The sequence below is a fragment of the Natrix helvetica genome (assembly GCF_964273705.1).
Source record: "Natrix helvetica genome assembly, chromosome: 4".
In the NCBI taxonomy this organism is placed as follows: Eukaryota; Metazoa; Chordata; class Lepidosauria; order Squamata; family Natricidae; genus Natrix; species Natrix helvetica.
The window spans coordinates 117,894,761-117,921,642 of NC_138550.1; the positions used below are offsets into that span (position 1 = coordinate 117,894,761).

The 26,882-nt window shown below is 37.4% G+C and overlaps 1 protein-coding gene across 2 annotated transcripts in view; it reads left to right on the plus strand.

The window, feature by feature from the left end:
• The window catches only part of LAMA1 (laminin subunit alpha 1), a 108,701-nt gene that overhangs the window by 23,708 nt on the left and 58,111 nt on the right, over positions 1 to 26,882 (plus strand). For both annotated transcript variants that reach the window (XM_081950277.1, XM_081950276.1), the window contains exons 5-22: positions 2,113 to 2,292; positions 4,115 to 4,204; positions 5,577 to 5,694; positions 7,019 to 7,197; positions 7,802 to 7,907; positions 8,070 to 8,230; positions 9,779 to 9,919; positions 12,844 to 13,017; positions 13,757 to 13,858; positions 15,128 to 15,339; positions 16,080 to 16,191; positions 17,572 to 17,682; positions 18,409 to 18,536; positions 19,197 to 19,283; positions 21,893 to 22,104; positions 23,101 to 23,207; positions 24,586 to 24,766; positions 25,500 to 25,636. In XM_081950277.1, coding sequence (XP_081806403.1) covers positions 2,113 to 2,292; positions 4,115 to 4,204; positions 5,577 to 5,694; positions 7,019 to 7,197; positions 7,802 to 7,907; positions 8,070 to 8,230; positions 9,779 to 9,919; positions 12,844 to 13,017; positions 13,757 to 13,858; positions 15,128 to 15,339; positions 16,080 to 16,191; positions 17,572 to 17,682; positions 18,409 to 18,536; positions 19,197 to 19,283; positions 21,893 to 22,104; positions 23,101 to 23,207; positions 24,586 to 24,766; positions 25,500 to 25,636 — 2,538 coding nt within the window. The remainder of the gene's footprint in view (positions 1 to 2,112; positions 2,293 to 4,114; positions 4,205 to 5,576; positions 5,695 to 7,018; positions 7,198 to 7,801; positions 7,908 to 8,069; positions 8,231 to 9,778; positions 9,920 to 12,843; positions 13,018 to 13,756; positions 13,859 to 15,127; positions 15,340 to 16,079; positions 16,192 to 17,571; positions 17,683 to 18,408; positions 18,537 to 19,196; positions 19,284 to 21,892; positions 22,105 to 23,100; positions 23,208 to 24,585; positions 24,767 to 25,499; positions 25,637 to 26,882) is intronic.

A 26,882-nucleotide genomic window follows, 5' to 3' on the forward strand; every position in this document is an offset into this window, starting at 1 on the left:
AAGAAATTTAGAATAAAACATATTAGGAAATTTTAGCGGACTTTAACTGAGTTTAATGCTTTCCTGACTTTGAACATTTTATAGTTAAATGGAATTAGCGTCTATACATTCCAGACAGATTTTAGATCATGGAGAATTCTTTGAAATAAAGTCAACATCTGGAGAGCGTCCAAGTAGGAGAAGGCAGGTTTAAGTTCTCAAATTATATAAACAAAAATCCAGCTGTCAACTTCACTGTCTTCATCCTGCTGTTGCTAGCCAAGGATTCAGGCAATGGATGAGGGGGCAGCTCTAAGATGTGAACACCAAGCCCTGCAGGGCAGTAGAATCTCATCTGTCAAAGGTAGACCGCTATGCCCAACAAGGGAGTGAGGGAGTTTGACAGGATGGTGAGGCATATGGCGCACTTTGTTGCAGGCAAGGCTGTAGTTTTTCCCTGGGTGAAAGTAGAGGCTCTGAAGAAGGCACTGTTCAGAGTGGTGGAAGAACTGGAGGAAGCAGAGGGACGAAGGCTTCTTGGAGGGCCAGCGCATGTTCTGCACCTCACATTGGAAGCGGTTCAGCAGGCTTCAATGAGGGGTGGAGGTTAGCCCCTAACAGCAGAGTCTACCTTCAGGCCCTTTACTTGCTCTTGGCCAGTCTTCATCCTACAAAGTTTTGCAGGGCCTGCAATTTCAGTGTGTTGAAATCCTCAGATTGGTTGTCCAGGGTGCTTCACATACACGCTCTGCAGTTCACAGCAGGTTGAGGGCATTGAATTGCTCCTGTGGTTGTAAGGGCAGGCGAGCTGTCAAGTCCCCAAATTCTGATCAGATGAACACAAGGGCACTGCAATAGACAGAACTTCGAAGATTAACAGTAACATTCATTCAATGTTGTTTTAACTCTCAATAGTTGCTGAATGAATTGTTGTTAAGTATAATTCTCCCTGAACTTCCCAGGGCACAAATACCGATGTAACAGAAACACACATGGAAACATATGCACAGATGGAATACATTCCATTATTTTGTTACAAAGAAGAAAATATAGATTATTCCAATGTCCAATTTTGTCTCATATATATCATTCATTTTCAAGTTTGCATTAGACTTTTTTTTAGCTGTTGGCTTCTATTGCCATTCCTCATATTTTTTTTTCCTCTTTGAAATTTTTATAGTTCTGCTTTTAGTACCTACTTTTCAGGAATTGCTACCTACCTTAAGCTCCTTTTCCCATTATATCCTTTTGTTGTGGGATCCTGCAATCCTGCAGATTGTTCTTGAGTTCCTTTTAATCTATATTTTTCAAGTTCAAAATGCCTCTTTAAGCACATTTGGTGTCCTGTAAAAATCCATACGTTCAGCATGATTGCATTTCCACACTGTTTATTTCTTTGATTTTCCTCTGTTAGTTAGTAACAGGTCAAGGACTGCTGATCTTCCTGTGCTTTTTTCAAACTTCTAAAGCAGAAATTTGTCAGGATTGTGAGTTAGAAATTTCCGGGGACGTCCACACTTGGCAGAGTTTATCTCCCCATAGAAAAAAAGAGTTTGTATGAGATGCAGACAGCTGATTCAACATCTTTAAGAAGGAATGTAAGGTCTGTGTGTGTGGTGTGGGGTGTTTGTGTGTGTAGAGGTATTTCGTGAACATAATAGAATTTGAATTTGGTAAATCTTGTGCAGATCAGTCCAGTTCTGTTATTGTATTCTTGAGTTGCTTTAAAAAAAAAGTTGACTCAGACAATACACTGCTTATTAAGCACTCATATATGTTAAAGAAAAATGTATAAATAAAAATAAAAAAACTTTGAAAAAGTAGTTTTAGATAAGTAAATATAGACACAAGAAGGAATTTTATGTATAACAAGCTGCAAATAAGAAAATAAAACACTGTTTGTCCTGAGTTTCACAAAATTTTGCTTGTTTGCCATTTTTCTTTTGACCTGTTTTGCTAGCATACAAAAGCTTGTTTTCTTTTCTTTTGTTTTTGTACTATAAGTTTCTGTACTCATTGGCTCCTGTAAATTATTCTAAATTCTCACAGAAGCCTATGAATGAGGAAACACCACAGTTATTTTTGCACACATGTGGACAATGTGTTTATAATCAAATTAGTCTTATTGTTTAGATACACACATCACTGATCAATGGGAGACCTAGTGCTGATGACCCCTCACCAACATTACTGGAGTTTACCTCTGCAAGATACATCCGTCTCCGATTGCAGCGGATAAGAACTCTTAATGCTGATCTCATGACACTTAGTCACCATGATCCTAAAGATGTTGATCCTATTGTTACAAGAAGGGTAAGCAGGTGTTGTTCATTTATCAGTGTGTTGGAAACCTGTTATCTCTGGTTGATAGAATTTTTCCTAAAATAGGCTAAGATCCATTTTAATTTTTCCTAAAATGGGCGAAGAAAAATGTTAATTTTTCAACATGGAAAAATTAAGGCACTTGCTTATCATTGTCTCATGGAGTGCTCTTAAAATAATATTCCTGGAAATTAGGAGAATGGAGAGTTACTAATATGCTAAAATAGTGTATCTGGTGATTTGATGAGAGATGGTCTGTTGTTCTGACCCAGCTGCCCAAACACGACAAACCCTCTGTAGTTAAATCAATGATTCCTCTATTAGGAGCACAGCAGCCCCAACAAAAAGTTTCTTTCTTACCGCAGGCTAGCAAGTCTGTCCGGCAGAGAGATGAATAGTTGTCTGCCACATCTATTCATCTCCACCCCCTGACTTTTATCCCCAGAGCTAGGGTGGGTGGCTCTTCCGTCCCAAGGATCGGCCCACAGATTTCCACTGCTCTCCTTTCCTCTGCCTTCTGCAATCCTTGCGTCAAGCACTGGACCCAGCTGTTCCTCCTCTTCCTTATCAGCCACCTCCAGACCTGGGCGCTGTTGACTCTCCATCTGAGGGCTGACAGATGGCCCAGGGTCCACCTCAATCTCACTCTTTGACAGCTCCATTCCCTCTTCCCCCTTGGAGCTCTCAGGGTTGCCTTGATGCTGACCCTGACTCCCACCTCTTCCTCATCTGATTCGGCTGCTGGAGGGTTAGGGTGGCTGAGAGCCTACAACAGCTACCTTTCACATTAGCCAGCTATCTGTTTGGTAACTATGCCAAGAAATTTAAGTATGGATTTAGAGCTCTTTCAGGGTCAATTTGTTTACCACCTAGTTAATTAAATGTTAGTAAACAAGAATTGCTCTTCAAATATAGAATTGATTGCTGAAGCCAACATGTGAGTCAAGGAGCATGATACCATGTTAGAAATGCACTACTTTAACACTGACTTCTAGCACATAAATCTTGTTCTGTAAAAATCAAGATTACATACTCAATTTATGCACCAAGTATACTTTTATATAAAATACGGGTAGTATCTTGATGTCGTGATATATTGTGAACAGTACTTTGTTGTAGAGCAGCAACAATAGTGCTGAAGTAGTATTATCTGAAGCAGGGGTGTCAAACCTGCGGAGTCACGTTGTCGTCACATGATGTATCATGACTTTTCCTTTTTGCTAAAACGAGAGTGGATATGGCCAGCATGTGACTCATGCGGCCCGCAGGCTGGACGTTTGGCAACCCTGATCTGAAGGCTCTAATACTATTCTACATTTAGCTTAACCTGACAGGTGCCATAACCATGCTAAAACTATTCTTGTTTCATTTCTGTGGGAAGGAAGACATATAATTAATTTTTAAACTTTCTTTAAAAACAAACTTATGAAACATATTTCTGTACATAAAAAGTAATTTTCATTTTGAACACAAGTAAATCTGAGCTCATAGAAATATAATGTGTTGTATTGTGTGTTGCATATGTATGTCCTTGAACAGTTTTATGTTATTTGTAGGGATCTTTACGTCCAGGATAAGAATGACTGATCAATGTAATTTGTGTGTGTGCGTGCGTGCGTGTGTATGAAGACTTTCTCATGTAAACCTCATATGTAAATTCTAACTGAAGTCAATTGCTATTTTAAAAAGGGTTTTTTTTTAAAAAAATGATAGTTAAATATTTATGCATCATTATTTTCTAATGAATATTGGATATTGTGTTTTCTAATATTAAATGCATTAAACTTAATGAATAAAACTTTGCTTTATTTAGTATTACTATTCAATAAAAGACATCTCTGTTGGAGGCATGTGCATTTGCTATGGCCATGCTCGAAGTTGTCCTTTGGATAAAGACACAAAGGTAGTATTTTTTAAAAAAATTTCCTACAAAGAAATATACATTTTTGCCTTTTTTGAAAAGCAAGATTATTTAGAAAGATAATATGATTGCCCGCTATTTATTGATATGATAGTATTTCTCACATTTGTCTTCACTTTCTATCACATTAACTTTAAATGAACTTGAGGACCTTTTAAATCATTGAACAAATACGTACAAATCACAAAAATCTTACAGGAATAGGAACAGACGTCCAGTGGATTGCTTTTAACATTAAGTAGGAATTAAGAAAATATGGTACATAAGAATGTATAGACCCAGTTCAAATGCATTATGTTTCCTTTTCTGGACATCTTTCCTTACCAAATAAAACTACTTTGTATACACAGTTACACATTCATATATAGATAACATCTGCATGCAAACAAACAGCTGTGCAGACAAGACAAGTGTTAGCAATGCCTAAGCGTTGCACAAGCACACTGCCTTGTGAAAACTTGTTTAAGACCTGAATCATTAAACGTCTTAGATTTTTTAAAAGTCTCTTCACATTTTTCTGTAATTATTTTCATAGCTAAGTGCTTGAAGCATCTGAGAAATTATTTTGTAAATGAAATATATACTACCGCTTATCTTTCTATATTATGCTTTAATGTATTATTATCTTTTAGCCTTCTAGCAAATTTACCTCTGGTAATTTGTTTATTTTGCAATATTTGCAATATTTGAATGTTTTGGTTTTTTGTTACGTGGAAAACAAATGGTAGAAAACAAACATTGTGTGGAATTTTGTTTTCAGCTCTAATGAACCAGATAAGCAAAAGACTGAAGCAGCAGTAAAGAACTTTTCAAATGACTACATTGGCATATCATCTTCTACTGGACTTTTCCCCCAGCTTTCAAGCGCTGGATGCCCATATAGTCTGTCTTTTAAATACTAACTTGGCTAACCTTTTCTCCACTTTTTTTAGAACAGCCTATATTGGTAGAAACAACTAACTTTCTCCAATTCTTTATTAAGTCATTCAGTTTCTCATATCTACATTTAAATAACATCCACATTTGCACCTGTAGAATCTGTCTGCGTCATCATTGTATCTGGATTTTAAAAGAAGCTTTTTCCTTTCCTATCTCTTTTGTTTTCTTTTGTTCATACTATTGAACTAATTGTATTTATCAGTTCCTTTAGCTATTGTTGTTTCTTTATTGGATTACTACAAGGCTTACAGATGAGATTTTGCACCATAGTTTTGTACAGACTTGTAGTATACACAAGAATCTATCCAGTCCTAAATATTTAGAGGATATTTCAGGTATTTCTTAAATCTGAGATAAATAGTTTTGTTTTAGGGTGATTGGTAATAGAAATGTATTATAATTTATTTTCATGTAGAAACTACAGTGCCAATGTGAACACAATACTTGTGGTGAAAGTTGTAATGAGTGTTGTCCTGGCTACCATCAGACACCATGGAGACCTGGAACTATTTCTGCTGGCAACAAATGTGAAAGTATGTGGTACTAAATGATAGTTCCTTTAAAGTTTACCACTTCACTGATTAGATAAGTAATCCATCCACCACTAAAGTCATGAGTTTGACAAAGGGAATTCTCTTTAATGATGCATAAATATTTCTAACACTCCAAAATTTACAAGTTGCAAAATTTAAACCAAGCTTGTAAAACCTATAAACTTTTCATTATTTATTTGGATCATAAATTATTAGTCTGTCACCCTATTTCATGCAAAATTTGGCTATTCCTAATTTTAATTTTCATTCTAATCTTTACATAAAAGATATAATCCAGTATCTATATGTTTTGAGGAGCAGAATGCATTTTTTAAACTGAATATTTCATGTTAGGTATAAATGTATTCTAGAAAATTAGATGTGAATTCATAAATAATCTTATTAGAATAAAATTGGGAATACTAAATAAACACTAGCAGCATAATACTCTTTTTTTCACTGTAAGGCAGAGATAGCTAACCTTTTTGCCATCCCATACCAAAAGCATGGGAAGCACACGGGGGGGGGTGTTTCTGCGTGGGCTTGCCCATATCCATAATTCTATGCGCATAACCCCTGCGTATGCATGCAAGTGTGACAACCCCCCTGCACATACGATCCCCATCCTCCCCCCGCTTTTGGTACGCGATGGACCCCTTTTTTGCCCCCCCCCAGGCTGCAGAGACTTTCTAGGAGCCTGGAGAGGGCAAAAACAGCCTCCCCCGCTCCTCCAGAGGCCCTCTGGAGACTTCAGGAAGCTTCCCTGAAGTCTCCGGAGGGCGAAAATGGTCCTAAGTGCAACTCAGAAGTCCATTCCCAAACTTCCGGTTTGTATATCGGGTTGTTTTTCGCCCTCCGGACACTTCGAGGAAGCCTCTGGAGGGCAAAAAATGGCGGCAAATGAACGTCAAAGTCATCTGGCCAGTGCGTGCATGTGCGCTGGAGCTGACAGGGCAATGCCTCGCGTGCCTTAACAAATGTTGCATGTGGGTGGCACAAGGGCCATAGGTTCGCCATCACAGCTATAAGATGTATGAATATAGCTATTTCGATTAGTGAATGATGGGAGACAATTTTTTTAAAAAATTGTTTGTTTGTTTGTTTGTGCTGCCCATCTCCCTGATAAGGCAACTCTGTGTGGCTATTAATGATTATGTATTTTAATAAAAGATTAAAATCTTCACCAGTGTTTAATATTGAGTGTTATGTAAAAGGATTATTTTGTGTGTAGAATGTAATGTGTTCTATTTAACTGATTGAATAACTTATTTTTACACACACACACACACACACACACACACACTAAAAGAGTATTTTTTTTTAGGATGCAACTGTCACAACAAAACAGAAGATTGTTATTATGACCAGAGTGTAGCAGATGAAAAAAAAAGTATAAACATATTTGGTCAATTCAAAGGAGGTGGAGTATGTATAAATTGTACACAACACACCACTGGAATAAACTGTGATATGTGTAGTGATGGCTATTACAGACCACAAAAAGTAAGAGGATTCTGAAATATTGTACATCATTACTTGTAAACAATGCTAAAAGTTGACATCTATTTTTTTGAGCCTTACTTCTTGTTCATTTAATATGATTAAAACCATGTGAATTCATACTGAAAGGAAAATGGAAAGGATTCTGTCTTTGAGAAAAGTCTAGGAAGTCTGTCCAGCCATGAGGTTATTTACAAATACATATTAGATCAAAAGAAAGGAATTTCTTTATAGAAGAAACAACCCCAACCCCATGAAAACTTTGGCTGTGTTATAGCCTCATCTATGCCAGTTTCCCTATATGGCGTCTTTTTCCCACAGAGTCATACTCAAGCATAGGACCAGGGTTGTACAGATGCTCATATTTTTAGAAATAAATCTGTGTTCATTTTTGTAACATACAGAGTGTTTCCCGGTGCCATAATGGCTGGTTTCAACATTACCTCATTTATGCTTGCATTTATCTAGTTTTTGCCTTACACTCATCCCATGAAATAATTAATCATCCTTGCCAGTTAAGATGTATGTCTTCATATATACTCCTAAACAGGAGCAAGAATTCATTTTCAGTAGCATCAAACAATTAATAAAAATTAAAATATTCCAGGTGTCTCCTTATGACAACCATCCTTGCCGTCCATGTGAATGTGATTTATTTGGGTCCTTTGGCTTTGACTGTGTTAAGGATAATAATCATGCTGACCCCCAAAGAGGTAAGAGACAATATTTACAAAATCAGACAATATTTACAAAATCAGGTTTTGGATGTTTAAGAAACAACCAAACATACAATTAAATTAAATTTCTTTGGATCTTATTAGTATTTATATGAACAATAAGCAACTTTCTTGTATTTGTTTTATTTTTTTTTCAAGGTATTCAGCCTGGTCAATGTCATTGCAAGGAAGGGTATGCTGGAAAAAAATGTGACTATTGTGCCTTTGGCTACAGAGGTTATCCAAATTGCATACGCTGTAATTGTAGCCTCATTGGCAGCATCAATGATGATCCATGTACTGAACCTTGCCTTTGCAAAGTAAGTACAGCTTTGATTTTTTATTTTGACTTGGATACAGTGATACTGTTGTAGCCCAGCAGGATCCGTTTGAGCTGCTGATGGACTCAGATAGCGAGGGATCATTTCAGTCTTCCCTGGATGATGTGGAAGACCCTGTGCAGGTTGCAGATTCAGAGCAGGGATCAGAGGGGCTGGTTGGCCACCAGGAGGCGCCTGAGGCATGGAGCACTGGGGAGGATCAAAGGCAGTCAGTCCCTGATGCTAGAGTGAGAAGGGCTGAGAAACGAAAGCAGCAGCTTCGTAGGCAGGCTCACAGACGATAATTAGCACAGGTGGTTGTAGATTGGCCCCTCCCAAGAGAGCTTATAGGTGAGGTGTTGGGAGGGGACATTTGCAGGAAACAACGGTTCAAAATTAGCAGTGAAGAAAGTCAATGTCTTAGAGCCGTGTTTGAATATCTGGTTTGTTTTTGTTGCATTTTGAATTATCTGGGCCTTCGGCCAAAGGGTTTGTTATCTTGCAATTAAACAGTGGCAAACAGCCAAGCCTGTGTTCTGGCTTATTCACAGGTGTGGAGAGAGGGGTCAGAACAGGTGCCTTGATACTCAACTGCTTTGAAACACATCAAATTTGGTACTAAATGTATTTTATGTGAAAAATTTGTCCTTGCACTCATTGTTTGTTTGGTACTCAATATATAAGCTTTGAACTTGTGGATATTGTATGGTAGTCATCATTTTTTGTACTCATCTGCCTCCTGGAACTAATTAATGATGGATACCAAGGTATCACTGTACTAAAATTTTAATAATAATACACTTTAAAGTGGAAACTTGTCCGTTTATTTATTTTGGGAAATTTCTCTCTTAATAGCAATCCTGTATCTAACAAGTGGAATTTAAGCAAAAATCTCTTAGATGGGGATTTAAACTAAGATTCATGATGCAGGTATATCATACATTTTACATTGGTAAAATTATGTATCAGAGACTGAGTAAATCTTGGTTTGGAAAGAGCAATTCCAAATTCAGATATTGGAGGGGGTATTTTTGTGAATACATTAGTTGATTTTTTTTAAACCACTCACATTTACCCACACATTATTTACTGACGAGCAAAAGTCTACTATGTATAATGAAGTTGATGTTCTAATATGATTTTATAAGCTTCAAAAAACTTCATTTACCTAGTATAGGCTCAATATTTAGCTTTTAAGTGCCAAAATAAAAACGGATTTAATGAAATTCAAACAAACAAACAAACAAAAACAATAATGGCAAAATTTGAAGGTTTTGCGACCATGAAGTAGACTGAATTTTTTGAACCAGACATTAATCAGTTATGTGGAGCCTGTGGCCTCAGTATTCATAGCCAGCATGATAATTGGTATCTTTGCTTGTCATGTGACATTCTTAGTATAAAATACAAGAACTTATTGACACATAATATATAAGCAGTGAAACTTTTCTGTTCAATACTTTATTTCAGAAGAAAAGTCCTAGAAAATGTTAAGGTAAAATTGCTAAGTATGTTTTTATCGTATGCTGGTTCCGATTATGTTTATAGGAAAATGTAGAAGGAGAAAATTGTGACCGTTGCAAATCTGGATTCTATAATCTCCAAGAAAGAAACCCACAGGGTTGCACGGAATGCTTCTGTTTTGGTGTTTCTGATGTGTGTGAAAGTCTTCCTTGGTCCGCTACTAAGGTATAATATGACTAATATTCTACAATTAGTATCTCATTTATTTTCCATAAACACCCTTCTTGTGTTAATTTTGCTTGGTAGGCATTCCTTCTCACATTAATTTCCATAAATGCTTTTACTCTGTTAACTGTTTCACTTAGATGTAAGAGGCTGCAATTTAGGGTCAAACTAAAAAGCCAAAGAATGTCTAAGAAATGGAATATGATAAACATAAAAGATTGGATCTCAAATGAGAAAAACATAATTCATACTTCTATTTTATATGTGTTTAAATTATAGAAAGCAGCAAATTATCTAAAGATATATTATAATATGTGAAAATACTGATCAGTTACAGGTTTGCAAGCAATTTCCCTATTGAAAACCAAGCACTAATAGTTAAAGTAAAAGAGATGCTAGAATTTTAAGTATTAGTAATTTAAGATGTTTAGTTTTGCAAGTGAGAATTGCAATAATGATGATCTCTGGAGGGCCAGAGATAGAGGTTGTTCCTCTATCCTGGTCCTATTAGACCTCTCAGCGGCTTTTGATACCATCGACCATGGTATCCTATTGCGCCGGCTGGAGGGGATGGGAGTCGGAGGCACCGTTTTACAGTGGTTCGGCTCCTACCTCTCCGACCGGTCGCAATGTGTGTTGACAGGGGGGCAGAGGTCGACCCTGAGGTCACTCACTTGTGGGGTGCCACAGGGGTCGGTCCTCTCGCCCCTCCTGTTCAACACATATGTGAAGCCGCTGGGGGAGATCATCCGTGGTTTTGGGGTTGAATACCATCTGTACGCTGATGATACTCAGCTGTACGTTTCAACCCCAAATCACCCCAGCGAGGCTGTCGAAGTGATGTCCCGGTGTTTGGAAGCCGTCGGGGTCTGGATGGGGAACAACAGACTCAAACTCAACCCCTCCAAGACTGAGTGGCTGTGGCTACCGGCACCTCGGTTCAGTCAGCTGACTCCAACGCTGGCCATAGGGGGCGAACAACTGCCCCCTGTGGAACGGGCGCGCAATTTGGGCATCCTCCTAGATGCCCGGCTGTCAATGGACGACCATGTGGCAGCCGTGGCAGGGGGGGCGTTCCACCAGGTTCGCCTGGTGCGCTAATTGCGCCCCCTTCTGGACCAGGATGCCCTACGCACGGTCACTCATGCACTGGTGACGTCTCGCCTGGACTACTGCAATGCTCTCTACATGGGGCTTCCCTTGGGACGCGCCCGAAGACTGCAGCTAGTCCAGAACGCAGCCGCGCGGGCTGTCCTGGGGAGTACTAGGTACTCCCACGTAACACCACTCCTGCGCGAGCTGCACTGCCTGCCTGTGGTTTTTCGGGTGTGTTTCAAGGTTTTGATCACCATCTTTAAAGTGCTCCATGGCACAGGACCTAGCTACCTGCGGGATCGCATCTCTCCACACACATCCCTGCGGCCAATTCACTCTCACAGGGAGGGACTTCTCCTAGTGCCGTCCACCAGGCAATGCCAACGGGCGGCGCCAAGGAGTAGGGCTTCTCTGTGATGGGCCCAACCCTTTGGAATGACCTCCCCCCCGACATTAGAACCACCACCGACTTCCGCTCCTTCCGCCAAAAATTGAAGACACACCTGTTCCGATTGGCTGGCCTGGCATAATCATAACTGCTACCTACTGGCAAACATATTTCTTAACTGGCATTTTAAGGGAATTGTTTTTTAAATTTAATTTTATGGGATATTTGTAGGGGTTTTAAACTATTTACTCAGCTGTACAGTTCTGTTAAACCTTTTTATCCTCCTTCGTATCTATTTCTATTTAATAATTTTAATTGCTTAATTTTATAGTTATTTATATGATGTATTTCTGATATGGACTGTACACCGCCCCGAGTCCCTTTCGGGAGAGGGGGCGGTCTATAAGCGCTCAGTAAATAAATAAAAATAAATAAATAAATAAATAAATAAATAAATAAATAATATTGTTCATGCTGCTATTCTAGTAAGATCTGTAAATTGTTCATTTTGTACAGGTATAATTGGTAACTTATATTTGCTAGGTAACACACACACACACACACACATATATATATATATATATATATATATATACATATATACACACACACACACACACACACACACACACACACATACATACATACAGTATATATTGGTAACTTATATATTTTGTACGAGTATAATTCCTAACTTACATATATGTTGCTACTTTCAAATATTACTATGAATTGATTGAAATGTATAAACCTGTAAAAGTATGAGGCATCTTCGGAAGATGTGTCCAAACCTTCCTAGGTTATCTCTAGTACAGGGGTGTCAAACTGGCAGCCCAGATGCCAGATGCATTACACGCAGGCCATGCTCACCCAGCTCTGCAAATGGGAAAAACGTTATGAAACATCACACAATGGCAATCTGATGGACAGCTTCTTCAAACCTTTAACCTTACACTGTCTGCTGTTGACCTCACCCCATTCCTAAGAGGTCTTTAAGGGGCATGCATAAGCGTCCCTGTCTTTGTATCCCTTGTATTTGTATTCATTTCATGTATTCATACTCATGTTTATACTTATATCTGTTAACTAATTCATGCTTGATGAAATAAAATAATTTTTTTTAAAAAAATAAGAAAAAATCTATGCATGGCATACTACACATGGCCTGGGAAAAGCCACACAGAGTATATTGTACCACCCTCATAAACAGCTATTCTGAAATCACATTCCTATCTAAAGCATTTTAATGCTTTCATTGGGAAAAACTATATCCTGTGGTTTCTATTTTGCTTGGATTACTCTGCCATAACACAATATCATATGGTGGACCAAATAAAAATAGAGCTTTGCTAAAGTAACACACACACACACACACAATCACACACTTTCTCTCTGTTTCTTGATTACTTAAATGCTTGATCATGTTTCCTGTTTTATTAAGGTGTCTTCTATGACTGGGTGGGAGATGACAATTCTACATTCTTCACAAACTATGCAACCTCAAGAAGATCAGTTTGATAAATCTCATCAAATAAGTATTAACGACACTGAGGTTGCAAAAGTACTAAACCCTCCTTATTACTGGTCTGCACCTAAATCATACCTTGGAAATAAGGTAAATAGTTTGGAGGAAATGTGTTTTTTAAAGTGTTCTGTGTATGTATAAAGTTTTCTGTGTTGCATATTCACTTTAATATGTATATAATGTAATGTTTAAAAATGCATATGGTATCTTTTCCTGGGAATTCTACCATATTAGAATCATTAAAGTTATATCTGGGATATGTCACCTCTGCCTCCCTCCCAGAAATATTGGTGTTGGAATTAAGATGCAAACATCTTAATGCAAAAAGGAATGTGCATTTAAATATAGTAGCTGTTTTTCCATGTCTATATTTATGATTTACTCATTGTACAGGAAAGATTTGATTTAAGAAATAATTAGAGAACTGTTGCAAGACACAATTTAGATGTTAAACAATCATTATATATATTATATATATAGGCACCGCAGTTGTTTCAAAAACTAAGAATCGGTTTTGAAAGTTTATGATTTTGTGTAATAGAAAGATAGTGAAACTAAAAAGAAGTTCAGAATTTTTTAAAAAAACATCAGTAAATGTAGAACTGTCAAGTTAGACATAGATGTTAGAATGTAAGGTTAATATGGAAAATAAGATTTTTCTTAGGATTTATTTCTTTTGTGTCTAATCTAGCATTTTAACAGATAATTTAATAAGAAATCTTAAAAAGGTGAAAACTGTCATTGGATGCAAAATTTATATTTCATCTTCATATTGATAAATGAAAAAGAAGATTAAAAAATAACACTTTCTTGCATTTTATGCTTTCAGCTCACTGCCTTTGGTGGCTATTTAAAGTATACCGTGTCATACGATATTCCCATGGACAGTACAGATAGTGACTTGGTATCTAGTGTCGATGTTATTATCCAGGTAATCGTATTAAATGGGCAAGGATACAAAGTATGAATGCATAAAGTATTCTGAATGCTTTTGAGGGAGAAAGTTCCTGACTTGGTACAGGTACTCCTTGACTTATGACCATAATTGAGCCCAAAATTTCTGTTGTTAAGTGAGACATCGGTTGTGAGTTTTGCATCATTTTACAACTTTGCTTGCCTAAGTGAAGCACTGCAGTAGATAAGTTAGTAACTCGGTTGTTAAGTGAATCTATTTCCCCACTGACTTTGCTTGTCAGAAGGTCAGGAAAAAGTGATCACATGACCTTAGGACACAGCAACGATCATAAATATGGACCGGTTTCCAAATATCCTTTGAATTTTGATCACATGATCATGATGGTGCTACAAAAGTCGTAAGCATGAAAAAAGTCATCAGTCACTTTTTTCGATGCTGTTATAACTTTGAACGGTCACTAAATGAACTGTTGTAAGTCAAGGACTACCTGTAGCTCCTTTTTCTGGTAGCAGTTCTTGTTCCTTTGGAAGTGCTTCCTAGAAAGTCTTCTGAATTTCTGCAGATGGTCCTTTAGTGGAGAGTTGAGAAAAGATACCCTTGTAACAATGAACTTGGAAACCTCCTCTAACATGCAGACTTTTGACTTTTGGTTTTTAAATTTTTCTTTAAAATTAAAAATATATATAAATGTGGTGATATTTATGTACTCTGTCAGTGCATCTGATTTAAAGTCAAGAATGTCTTCTCCATCATGGGGTCTTCCAGTTGTATTGAGACTTGGTTTGGATAGGGAAGTAAAGATGTTAAGTGGGTTTATTTCCATGAAAATGTGTTTAAATTTATGATCTGCGCATTTCTTAATATTACTTTACACCTGGAAAATAGTATAAGACGGTTTGAAAGAAATTAATGGCATGCAAAAGGTTTTGGATTTGGATTGTCCAGAATACTTTATTTTAAATCCCAAACACCCCATTTGAGCAGAGTTTAGAAAGTGGAAGGTTTTGCACTCGAAAAATAACTTTTTTCAAATCTGGATGTACTTCCAATATAATTGACTTATAGATAAATATGACATATGAAACTGATGTTTTCCATTAAATACAGTTCAGATTCAAAACATATTACACACTCTTAAAAGAAATGTAAAGTTTGGAAAAGATAGAGTGGGTTTTGGGAAAAGAGGAATCCTGGGAACCTTGTATGGTTTCCATTAAGTGTAATTTTAAACAATTTCCAATTTTACTTTAGAAATGTATAAAATAACAATATCTGTCATTTCAGGGCAATGGACATATTCTGTCTACAAGATCTGAAGGGCTGTCTTTACAACCATATGAGGAATATTCCAGTACAGTGCATCTGATCTCTGAAAACTTTGTTGATTTTAATACGAAGAAGTCAATAGATCGTGACACCCTGATGACTGTTTTAGTTAATGTGACCCGTATTCTACTTAGGGCCAGTTACAACACTGCAGAAAAATCTGTATATAGGTAATGTAAAGATCTGTTTAAATATATATATATACTTAAGCCATAACAAAAGAATAACAAAAGAATCTCAAGTGGATTTAATGTGCTCTTTTATTAAAATATTCAAAAGTTTGGGCAAAGACCTAATTTTCCATAGGATAATATCAGGTTCCAATTTTTTTGTAGTTAAATAGGATTAAGTGATAGGGAATTTAAAAGAATAACAGACAAATAATTTGACTTGAAATTGCAGTTTCCTGTATTGTCCATTACCTATATTTGCCAGGATCCTGGCTGTATTACAAATGTTGTAAAGCTCTTACCGATTACAATTGGATTTTATTTAGAACTACTGAATGTATAATAGATTGCGAAATGTATCTTATGTGGAAATATGCATTCAGAACAAGAAAGAATGCAAAGTTTTACCTGTACATTTGTTTATTTTGTGGATATGCATTATTTTACACAATGAAAAAAACCCAATATATTGTTTACACCAGGGATAGTCAACTTTTTTATACCTACCGCTCACTTTTGTATCTCTGTTAGTAGTAAAATTTTCTAACCGCCACCGGTTCCACAGTAATGGTGATTTATAAAGTAGGGAAGTAACTTTACTTTATAAAATTTATAAAGCAGAGTTACAGCAAACCCCTACCGCCCACCATGAAAGCTGGAACGCCCACTAGTGGGCGGTAGGGACCAGGTTGACTACCACTGGTTTACACCATTGATTTCCAGTTTTTATGTTATTACAGGTTGGACTCTGTGACTTTGGATACAGCAAATGCTAATCTCATAGATCTGTCTTCAGCTGTACATGTAGAATATTGTGAATGTCCACAGGGTTACTCCGGAATATCTTGTGAAGTAATTGCAATATTTTATTTATTTATTTGTTATGTAATAATATTGCCTCATTTTAAAAATGGGTTTTCCGAAGGGGTCGCATGATCAATATCAGTGAACCCATATATAGAAATACAACTGAAAAATATCAGCATGTAATCAAGTGGTAAGAAGTAAAATCATCAAGCCCAGTCACTGAGCAGCAAAACCAAAACAAACCCCCTCCCCAACAAATGTGTTTAAAGGCCATATTCAATAAATATGATCAGAATTAAATAGATTATAGAATAAAATGTTACTTGCCAGCATTGCCAAAATTGTACAATGATGTGCAGTCATTACTTCTTTCAGGAAATTCCAAAATTGTAGGGCATTTATCATAAAGAGGTCCTTTTTCTCAGCGAATAAGATTTCCAAAAATTGATTGATTGATTTACCCCCTTTATTATTTTTATATATGACTCAAAGCAGCAATGCTACTTCTTCCTATTTTCCTCAAAACAATAATCCTGTGAAGTGGGTTGGGCTGAGAAGAAATGGCTAACCCAAAGTCACCCACTCAGCTTTCATGCCTAAATTAGGATTAGAACTCACAGTTTTCTAGTTTCCAGGACACCACCTTAACTACTGCGCCAAACTGGCTTTTAAGATAATTCTAATAACTGACTCTAACATAGCCACTTAGCATGCATATTAGGGCAGTACAGTATGATCCAAAGGGAAAAATATGACTTTCAAAGCATTTCATGGGCACCAAAGTGCATACTGTCACCTTTTTTCCTTCAAATTTGGTTTTGTATCACATCCCTAATCTACATAAATTTATTAGAAGTTTATAACAATTAGTCCTCATACAAACTGCCTTTTGACCTGTAGTTTTGAAAAATGCAGTGCCAAAATACCATTTCCTATTCTGTCTGTCTAAAACAACTTCACATATTTTTCACTTTGTGAATAACATAACCTCTCTCTTACATTTTTAAGGAACCTGGTAAGAGTTTATTTTTATTTTTCCCATAGCTAGATCTAAAATTAAAATCACATAATTGTTATTATTTCTATTGTAAAAACTGTTATTATTAATTTATTATTTATTAATGAAACTCATAAGGATATTAATATCTTTAGAAAATATTTTCTTTTATATCCTATAAGAAAGAATTCAGAGAGTTTAGCTCACTTTTGAAATTGTTGTCAGACGTAGAGAGAGATCTGCAATCTGGCTTTTGTTAAATTTCCTGACAAAGCCCTATAGATCCCAAATTGTAAAGTCTTATTTGTAGGCAACATCATTTGATTTGGTTTAATGGCTTTTCAAAATATCACACTACTGAATCCATAAGGTCAGATTTATGATAATTAACATGCTTGTTGCAATTTCTTTTTTTATACTATTTTTAGTCCTGTGTTCCTGGGTACTATCGAGTGGATGCAATACTTTTTGGAGGGATTTGCCTGCCGTGTGATTGCAATGGTCATGCAACGGAGTGTGATAGTCACGGTGTTTGTATTGTAAGTTTGTGTCCTGTTTCTACCATTCCTGGTATATAAACTGTTGAATTTTTAAATATGCATCAAACAAGGAGGGATACACATTTTCCTAACCATTTCTGTTACCTTTAAAGCCTACTCTTTGTGCACATTAAAGTACCTTCGAGGTCTGTCTTTAGTTATAACTAATGTAAAACATATTTTATAAAGAAATCCATGCAAGCTACAGCTTTTTTCCATTCAAGTCAATGGCCAAATTCCTATAGGTCTGGATGGAAAAATACTGGAGTATTTTATTTTACTACATTATTTTATTTTTATGACCGACCATCTCATCAAAGTGGCTCTTCTGGATGGCTTCTAACTGGTAATTAAGTTAGTATTAAAAAAACACAACATTGTGCACATTATTTCCAGATAATATTTTGTTATGCATTATTTCTTTAAGGATGGAGTAAAAACATCTGCATGAATTGTATGATTCATGGGCAATACATTTAATTTGCTTTCATTCCCCATCAAAGTGACATGGCTAATTTATGAAATCAAATGTGCATATCAGTTCTGGTAAAGGGTGCATGCATAAGTCATTACTGTGAGTTTACAAAAGCTTTTTGCCACTGGCATCCCTGTTTCTTTGTGTTTGTTCTTTGATTACTAAATCCGCATGCTTTTTCATACTGAGCTCCCTCTGGGAATAAAATTCCATCCAAATTAAGTATCAAAAGGGTTCTTGTGTGTTTATAGGCTTGTGAGCATAATACCACAGGGCAATCTTGTGAGCAGTGTTTGCCAGGATTCTACGGAATGCCTTCCAGGGGAACCACAGAAGATTGCCAGCCATGTGCCTGTCCACTGAGAAGTGCTACTAACAAGTAAACCGCTTACTGGAAATGATATATGAAAACTCCAGCAATTTCAGACAAGCGGGGCCACTAAGGGACAAGGGAGTGGAGGAAGGAGAATCAGAATGGGGAGAAGAAAAGTCAAGGGAAAAATTCCACTTCATTCTTCTGAAATGATCGCTCTTGTTGGCCCTTATGGGGAAGTTTTGTTTTTCTCAGCTTTTTTTAAGTTAAAATTCAGTAGTGTTGTGTGCTGCTGCTCATATTTTTTAAAAAAACTGCTAGCATTTTGCTATTTATATAAAATAATAGTAATTTAAACTGAGTCTTGCCAACTGTTTGGTAGCAGTCCAGTAAATTGTTTCAGGCATTCTGGAGGAGTTTATCCTTTAAGGGATAGGATTTTAAAGGTTTTTCCTCTTAAGTACTGAAACTTTCAGATACTATAAAATTGTTTTAAGCAGATAGACATGCATATAGCTAAGAATGAAATTGTGTATATACTTACATAGGTATAACACAATTTGAAACAGTAATGAGTGTGGCTTGATTTTGAATAGGCACATACAGGATTGCACACTGCTTGTATTTTTCTGTGTCCACTAATTACTACATTGTGCAGTCATGAACTATGCATGTATTTGATGTATTAACTCTATATAATCTATATCATAAGTTGTTTATTTTTAGTTTCAGTCCTACTTGTCATTTGGATACCAGAGGTGAAGTTGTCTGTGATAAATGCGCTCCAGGTTATTCAGGAGCCAGATGTGAAAGGTATGGAGTAGCAGAAATTGTTTTTTAGTTAAATATAATTAAACATAACTACAACTTTATTTCTATCCTATTTTAAAAATCATTTTTGAAATGTGTTTTAATTGTAATAGCGATAGAGGTTCCATGACAGAAATGCATTTGGAATATGACAATATTTATCTTTATTATGGTCATATTAGTTCTTGTGAACTCTTCACTATTCATATTCAATACTTTTGGGAGTCCTGTTATCAAGTACATGTTGTCCTCAACTTACAATAGTTCATTTAGTGACTGTTTAGTGAAGTTACAATAGCCTGAAAAAATGACTTATGCACTCCGGAGGCCCCATTTTGGGCCTGGATGACTCCAGAGGCCCCGTTTTGGGCTGGGACAGCCTCCTGGAGCACTCCAGAGTCCAAAAGCTGTTATGGGGGGGTGCATGCACACCGCCCTCACTCCTTTTTTGCTAGAATAATAATAATAATAATAAATATTTATTTCTTAGCCGCACCCTCTCCCGAAGGACTGGGGGCGGCGTACAATGAAACATATGAAATAAATATGGACAAAACAAACATAACAGAGACATATACCGAGACATATACAAGACATACACAAGGAGACATACATAAGGAGGAGGTCGGCTGATAAATAAAACAATTAAAATACAGTATTTAAAAACCCCTAGATAATTGAATATAATTAAAATACCCAGTAAAAACCCGTCAGGAGCGATATGGTTAGATCAAAGTTGAGCCAGGCCAGCTGCTTGGAATAGGTGGGTCTTAAGCTTAATACGAAAGGAGTGGAGGTCAGAGGTATTCCTAATATCCGGAGGGAGGTCATTCCACAGGGCTGGGCCCGCCACAGAGAAGGCTTTACTCCTAGGCGCCGCCCCTCGACACTGTCTTGTGGACGGCACCTGGAGGAGGCCCTCTCTGTGCGAGCAGATTGGTCGCAGGGATGTATGGGGCAGAATACGATCCCGCAAGTAACTAGGTCCTGAGCCATGGAGCGCTTTAAAGATTATTATCAAAACCTTGAAACGCACCCGATAGACCACAGGAAGCCAGTGCAGCTCGCGCAGGAACGGTGTCACATGGGAGTACCTAGTACTCCCCATAATTACCCGCGCGGCTGCGTTCTGGACCAACTGTAGCCTCCGGGTGCATTTCAAGGGAAGCCCCATGTAGAGAGCGTTACAGTAGTCCAAGCGAGACGTCACCAGCGCATGAGTGACTGTGCGTAAGGCGTCCCGGTCCAGTAGGGGGCGCAATTGACGCACCAGGCGAACCTGGTGGAACGCCCCCCCTTGCCACGGCTGTCACATGGTCATCCATGGACAGCCGGGCATCCAGGAGGACGCCCAAATTGCGCGCCCGCTCCACGGGGGCAAGTTGAATGCCCCCAATGGCCAATGATGGAATTAATTGGCTGAACCGGGGAGCTGGTACCCACAGCCACTCCGTTTGGAGGGGTTGAGCTTGAGTCGGTTGTCATCCATCCAGATCCGTACGGCTTCCACACACTGGGACATCACTTCGATGGCCTCGTTGGGGTGGTTCGGGGTGGAAAAGTACAGCTGAGTATCATCAGCGTACAGATGGTATCCCACCCCGAAACCACGGATGATCTCACCCAGCGGCTTCATATATGTGTTGAAGAGGAGTGGCGAGAGGACCGACCCCTGTGGCACCCCACAAGTAAGGGGGCGTAGGGTCGACCTCTCTTCTCCTGCCAACACACGCTGCGTCTGGTCAGAAAGGTAGGAGCCGAACCACCGCAAAACGGTGCCCCGGACCCCCAACCCCTCCAGCCGGCGCAGCAGGATACCATGGTCGATGGTATCAAAAGCCGCCGAGTGGTCTAATAGGACCAGGATAGAGGAACAACCTCTGTCTCTGGCCCTCCAGAGATCATCCACCAACGCGACCAAGGCCGTCTCCGTGCTGTGACCGGGGCGGAAGCCGGACTGGCGCGGGTCTAGATAATCATTTTCCTCCAGATGTCGTGGAAGCTGGTAGGCCACCACACTCTCTACAACCTTCGCCAAAGAGGGAAGGTTGGAGACAGGACGATAATTGGCCAGCTCCAAAGGGTCCAGGGAAGGCTTCTTGAGCAAGGGTCTCACCACCGCCTCTTTCAAGGTGGCCGGGAGAGACCCCTCGCTCAGCGAAGCATTCACTAGGCCCAGGAGCCAGTCTCGTGTAACCTCCCAGGATGCCAGTACAAGCCAGGAGGGGCACGGGTCCAATAAACATGTGGTGGGTCGCAGTCGTCCATGCAATCTGTCCAAATCCTCGATGGCAACCAAGTCAAACTCCTCCCAGATCGATACCTCAAGACTCGCCATGGACGTCTCCATTGGATCACTGACAGGAACCCAATCTCTCCGGATTTGAGCGATTTTATCCTGCAGATATAGAAGACGCACAGTGGGCTAGTCCTTTGCCATTTCCAGACCGGCCCTATGGGCCAGATCTAAGCAGTAAGCACTCAACTAAGCCTTGAGTTCGGCACCCCTGATCTAAAAAGATTCACTGTAGCAGTAAGATGGATGGCATTATAAACCAACCAACCAACCAAGAAACTTCTCTTCTGATGCAATTGTCCTATCTTATGTGCAGATGTACAAATGGATATTATGGCAATCCTTTAGTGCCAGGAAAACCTTGTATTCCTTGTGACTGCAATGGCAATGTAAACCCATTGGAAGATGGCCACTGTCATTCAGTTACAGGGGAGTGTTTGAAATGCATTGGAAATACTGTGGGACGTCACTGTGAAAGGTGTGCTGACGGCTATTATGGGGATGCAGTGACCAACAAACATTGTTATGGTGAGTTCCTCGTGATCAATTTAATATAAAGTATTTTTTAGTTGAATACAGCCATGTTGACCAGATTGACCCCCTGATACTAAACACTTTCACTGGGGGTTTCATGCCTTGTTTTGAACTGATGAACTTTTCATAGACTTTGCCAAAGCATTTTGTTTTACAACAAGGAAATTGCTTACAATTGTTGAATTTAAGATTAGAGTAAAGAATATGTATTTCTAATTTTAAAATGTGTGGTGATTTTCAGTACAATACTTAGTTTCAGTTTCTTATCAATAATGACCAATCAACAATGTATGTCCTTTTTCTGCATTTGAGCTCTCCCCACCTCAAGATTGTGAAGCTATCATAAACACATTTTACCGTATTTTTGGGAGTATAAGATGCACCAAGATTTTGAAGAGACAAATTTAAAAAAAAGTTTTTGCACTCTGCAGAAGTCCCAAAAAAGCCCATTTTTCACAAAAATAGGCCCGTTTTTTGTCAAAAAAAGGGCATGCATAGCCTTTAGGAGGCTTATAGAGTGCTCCTGGGGGCTGGGGGGGGGAAGAGAAAAATATGGCCCGTTTCTCACTCATTTTTGCCCTCCCCAGTCCCCAGGAGCACTCTTGAAGCCTACTAAAGGTTATGCAGAGCCATTTTTGCAAAGGGGGCGGGGTTTCGGGAGGCCAAAAATGCTGTATTCAGCGTATAAGACGCACCCAGATTTTCATCCTCTTTTTTGAGGGAAAAAGGTTCGCCTTGTACTCCGAAAAATACGGTACCCATTAATAAAATCAGGGAACTCTCCTTCGAGTAGAAATACAGTTGGAGTTCCTTGGATTGCAACATTAATTTCTTTTTCTAAAGATATAAATTTAAAATAATCATGGCCAGACTATAGAAAAGTAAGAAATTGAATTCTGCATTTTATTTGGGGGAGGAAAGTATATTCTAGTTACTATTATGTATTTTGTCACAATAATAATCGTCTTTTCTCCTTGTTTGTTTTCTAAGCTTGTGAATGTGACATAAATGGCTCGGTGTCCAACATCTGTCATCATGAAACTGGCATCTGCCAATGCAAAGCCAATGTAGTCGGAAAGAGATGTGATAAATGCTTGGTAAAAAAAAAAGCCCAGCAATTACGTTACTAACACGTTATGTTTTTACAAATTGTTTGTACACAAGATCTAACAATGTACATATATACACATATATTCAAACTTCAGCGTAATGGTAAAAACAATCTAGATGTAATTCATAGTAACTGAAAGGTAAAAATCAAATTAAGATGATACACCAAAAAGGGATTTTATTCTTTTTTGCTTGAAGTCATACTGCTCACCGAGAGATCATAACAGACTGGCCTAATTTTAGTTCCAGATATCTTGGGGAATAGAGACTTCTCATCACCCTACATCAGGGGTGTCCAAACTTGGGAACTTTAAGACTTGTGGACTTCAACTCCCAGAATTCCCCAGCCAGCCATGCTGGCTGGGGAATTCTGAGAGTTGAAGTCCACAAGTCTTAAAGTTCCCAAGTTTGGACACCCCTGCCCTACATAATTTACATCCGTCTTCCTTTTCTTTATTCCAAATACAGCTGGCATCTGCAAGTCAGGAATGCTGGGAAGTGACAAAAACATATTTCCCAGCCTCCAAGGAATTCTGAGACCAGTTTTATAAATAAAATTGATTGGAAAAAAAAGTAACATTTAAAATGATAGTTATATTGTCTGTGTGAATGCAACAAAACTGTTACCTAGCGATAAAGCTTCATATAATCGAAATATCGCTTTATCTTTAAACTTTAGGGGTTTTTTGCATATTAATTTACAATTAGGAAATGAAAAAGAGCAAAATAGAAACAGATGTCCTTCTCAGCTCCAGAAAGGCTTACTTGAATTGGTGTAATCAAACACTTTATTATCATAGTGTCCTATCCTCTTGTCACATTTTAGAATTGACCATGCATTAAAAATATAAAGGCTAAAATTATACAGCCAGAGGATCTGGCATTAATTAGGAATTAAATACGTTTTTTATCTCACCAATGTTAAATACACCTTTGAAAGTAGTTTAATGTTTTCAACACTTCTAATTATCAAAATATTAAACACCTAACATGTTTAGGAGCTGTTTATATGCTAATAAAAGATTGTACTTTTTCCCTTGAAATATTAAATTTATGACATTAGTATTTAATTGATTTTGTCTAATCAACCTGATCTTAATGTATTTCTACACTTTGATATATATATTAGTAGATGGTTGACTGTTAAAATGTTTCATTATTCTTTTTTTAGAAGAATCCCAGAGCATTACTTTTAGAAGTATCCAAATGCTTTTTATTTTACATTTTTCTGTGCTGTAAAAAGTAGAGAGGGAAAAAACTCCTTTCTAATGTGCTTCCAAGCAAGAGTCTATAGAAAATGTGGTATTAGAAGAGGAGGAGGAGGATTTAAAATGTACCCAAATACTTTTCTTTTCTTTTTTACAGTTTGGTTATTATGGCCTCAGTACTATAGCTAGTTGCCTTCCCTGCCATTGCAGTAAAATTGGCTCAGCTGAAGAAGATTGTAATGAAGGAGGACAGTGTCACTGTGCACTAGGAGTGGCTGGAGACAAGTGTGATAATTGTGCTCCAGGGTTTTATGCATTTCAGGAGGGTGGCTGCAAACGTAAGTTTTAGTTCATTAGCAGAGCTTGCAATAACTGAAATTGTTCTAAAAGTGAAAATAGTTCATTGCCCAGGAGCTTCAAACAAGGATATCAAAGTAATATAAAATGCCTCTTTGAAGATATGCATGTTGTCACTTTAACATGAAGAATTGTGCTATCTAACCTGTTTTTAGATAGCTACAATATAGTTATTTTATATTTATTTATTAGATTTTTATCCTTCCTTTATTACTCTTCAAGTAACTCAAAGCAGTGAACATACTTAACACTCTTTCCTCCTCGTAGTTTCGCCATGACAATGACTTTGTGAGGTGGTTTGGCCTTAGAGAGAGTGACTGGCCCAAAGCCACCTAGCTGGTTTTCATGTCTTAAGGCGAGACTAGAACTCATAGTCTCCTGGTTTCTAGGCCAGCACCAAATTATACCAAACTGAGTTTCTCTACCTCTCTCTTTTTCTCTTTCATATGAGGAAGCCGGTCCATTTTAATGGTGAATACAGATGGAAAAGATTAGATAATAAAGAAAAAAAACACACATCACATTTACTTGCAAAACATTTATTTGATACAGGCACAATAGTGGATGGGAGAAATGTATTTTTAATAAAAATTGAAAAATAAATGTTAGGATTTCACAAGGCACTGATTTTCAGAATTCTTAAATCCTAGATTTTTTTAAAAAAGAACTAATAATTCTTCTAATTTACTTGTTTCTGTCCTGCCCTAATTGCAGCTTGTGATTGTGCTCATACTCACAATACATGTGATAAAGATTCGGGACAATGCATTTGTGCTCCTCATACAACTGGAGAAAAATGTGAACTCTGTGAAGAAAATTTCTGGGGTCATGATACAGAAAAGGGATGCAAGGTAATGTGCTTGTTGTAATATGTTAAAAAAGGAAATTAAGAATTTTTGAAAAGTTGAATGAAATTTAATAAATTATTTTATATAAAAATATACATATTGCGTTTCTTTCCACCATGTGTTATTTCAGAGAAGTTTCCTCTTTTTTCAAATGCATCTAAATGGATAGTTAGATGATAGATGGATGGAGGGATGGATTGATAACCAGGTTAAACTAAGATAAAATATATCATACATGCCACAAAATACTTGGGTATAAGTGAAATAATGCAGCACAAAGGCTACACCTTAAGAACTAATTCTTAAGGTTTAGAAAAAATATTAAAACTATAAATGAATTCTAAAAATATAAAATAAATCTACAGTGCATTAAGTTCAGGATACAGAAAAAATTGTTTTACAAAATCTTATCTAAAATAATACGTTGTAGGTGATCGTTTATACATGATGAAAGATTGTTGGAGCAAATACAAAGATATGACTCTTGTAGATCAATTGGGCACATTCATATCTGCTATACAAAATGTTGCTACATTATGTGTAATAAGGTTTTTCTTGCCTGATGAAAGAAAATTAATGTAAGATTTTTTCAGAAGGATTGGACCAGAGAATCCCTCTTCTACTGTAGTACAAATGGTCAATACACAATTTTATTTTTGCTAATCCAACTTTTATACAATGCAAATGTAAATATCTCAATTACTGAAGTTCTAAATTATTCTCTAATATGCTAGCTGAACTGTAAAAAATCTTGCTATCACAATCTTTTGCACTACATGTAAAAAAAGATTGTATAGAAAAAAATTGATTTCTAGTTCATTTTTTCACATTGTATTGTATATTATCTTTTTGTAATACACTATAGCTTCTCATTTAAAACCAGCATTGAAAATATTGTATAAACAAGCAATTTATCTAGCAATTTTAACCATATTACAATTACAATCATTTAATAGAGAATGTAGAGCAACAACAATGCTTTGATGTTTCCTGAAACTTTCTGAATTTGCCCAATTCCATCCTAGATTCACAATTTTAAAACCTAGGGAATTTTTCTAAATGGATCACCTCAAGAAACTGTATTTTTCCTCTTCCTATTTCAATTGACTGATTTCATTACAGTCAACTGTATTGCACCATAAAATCACTACTACAAAAGTATATTTGTAAATTAATTTGAACCAACTTTTAAAATGAGTTCTATATTTTTTAGAGCAGCGATGGCGAACCTTTTTTGGCTTGTGTGCCA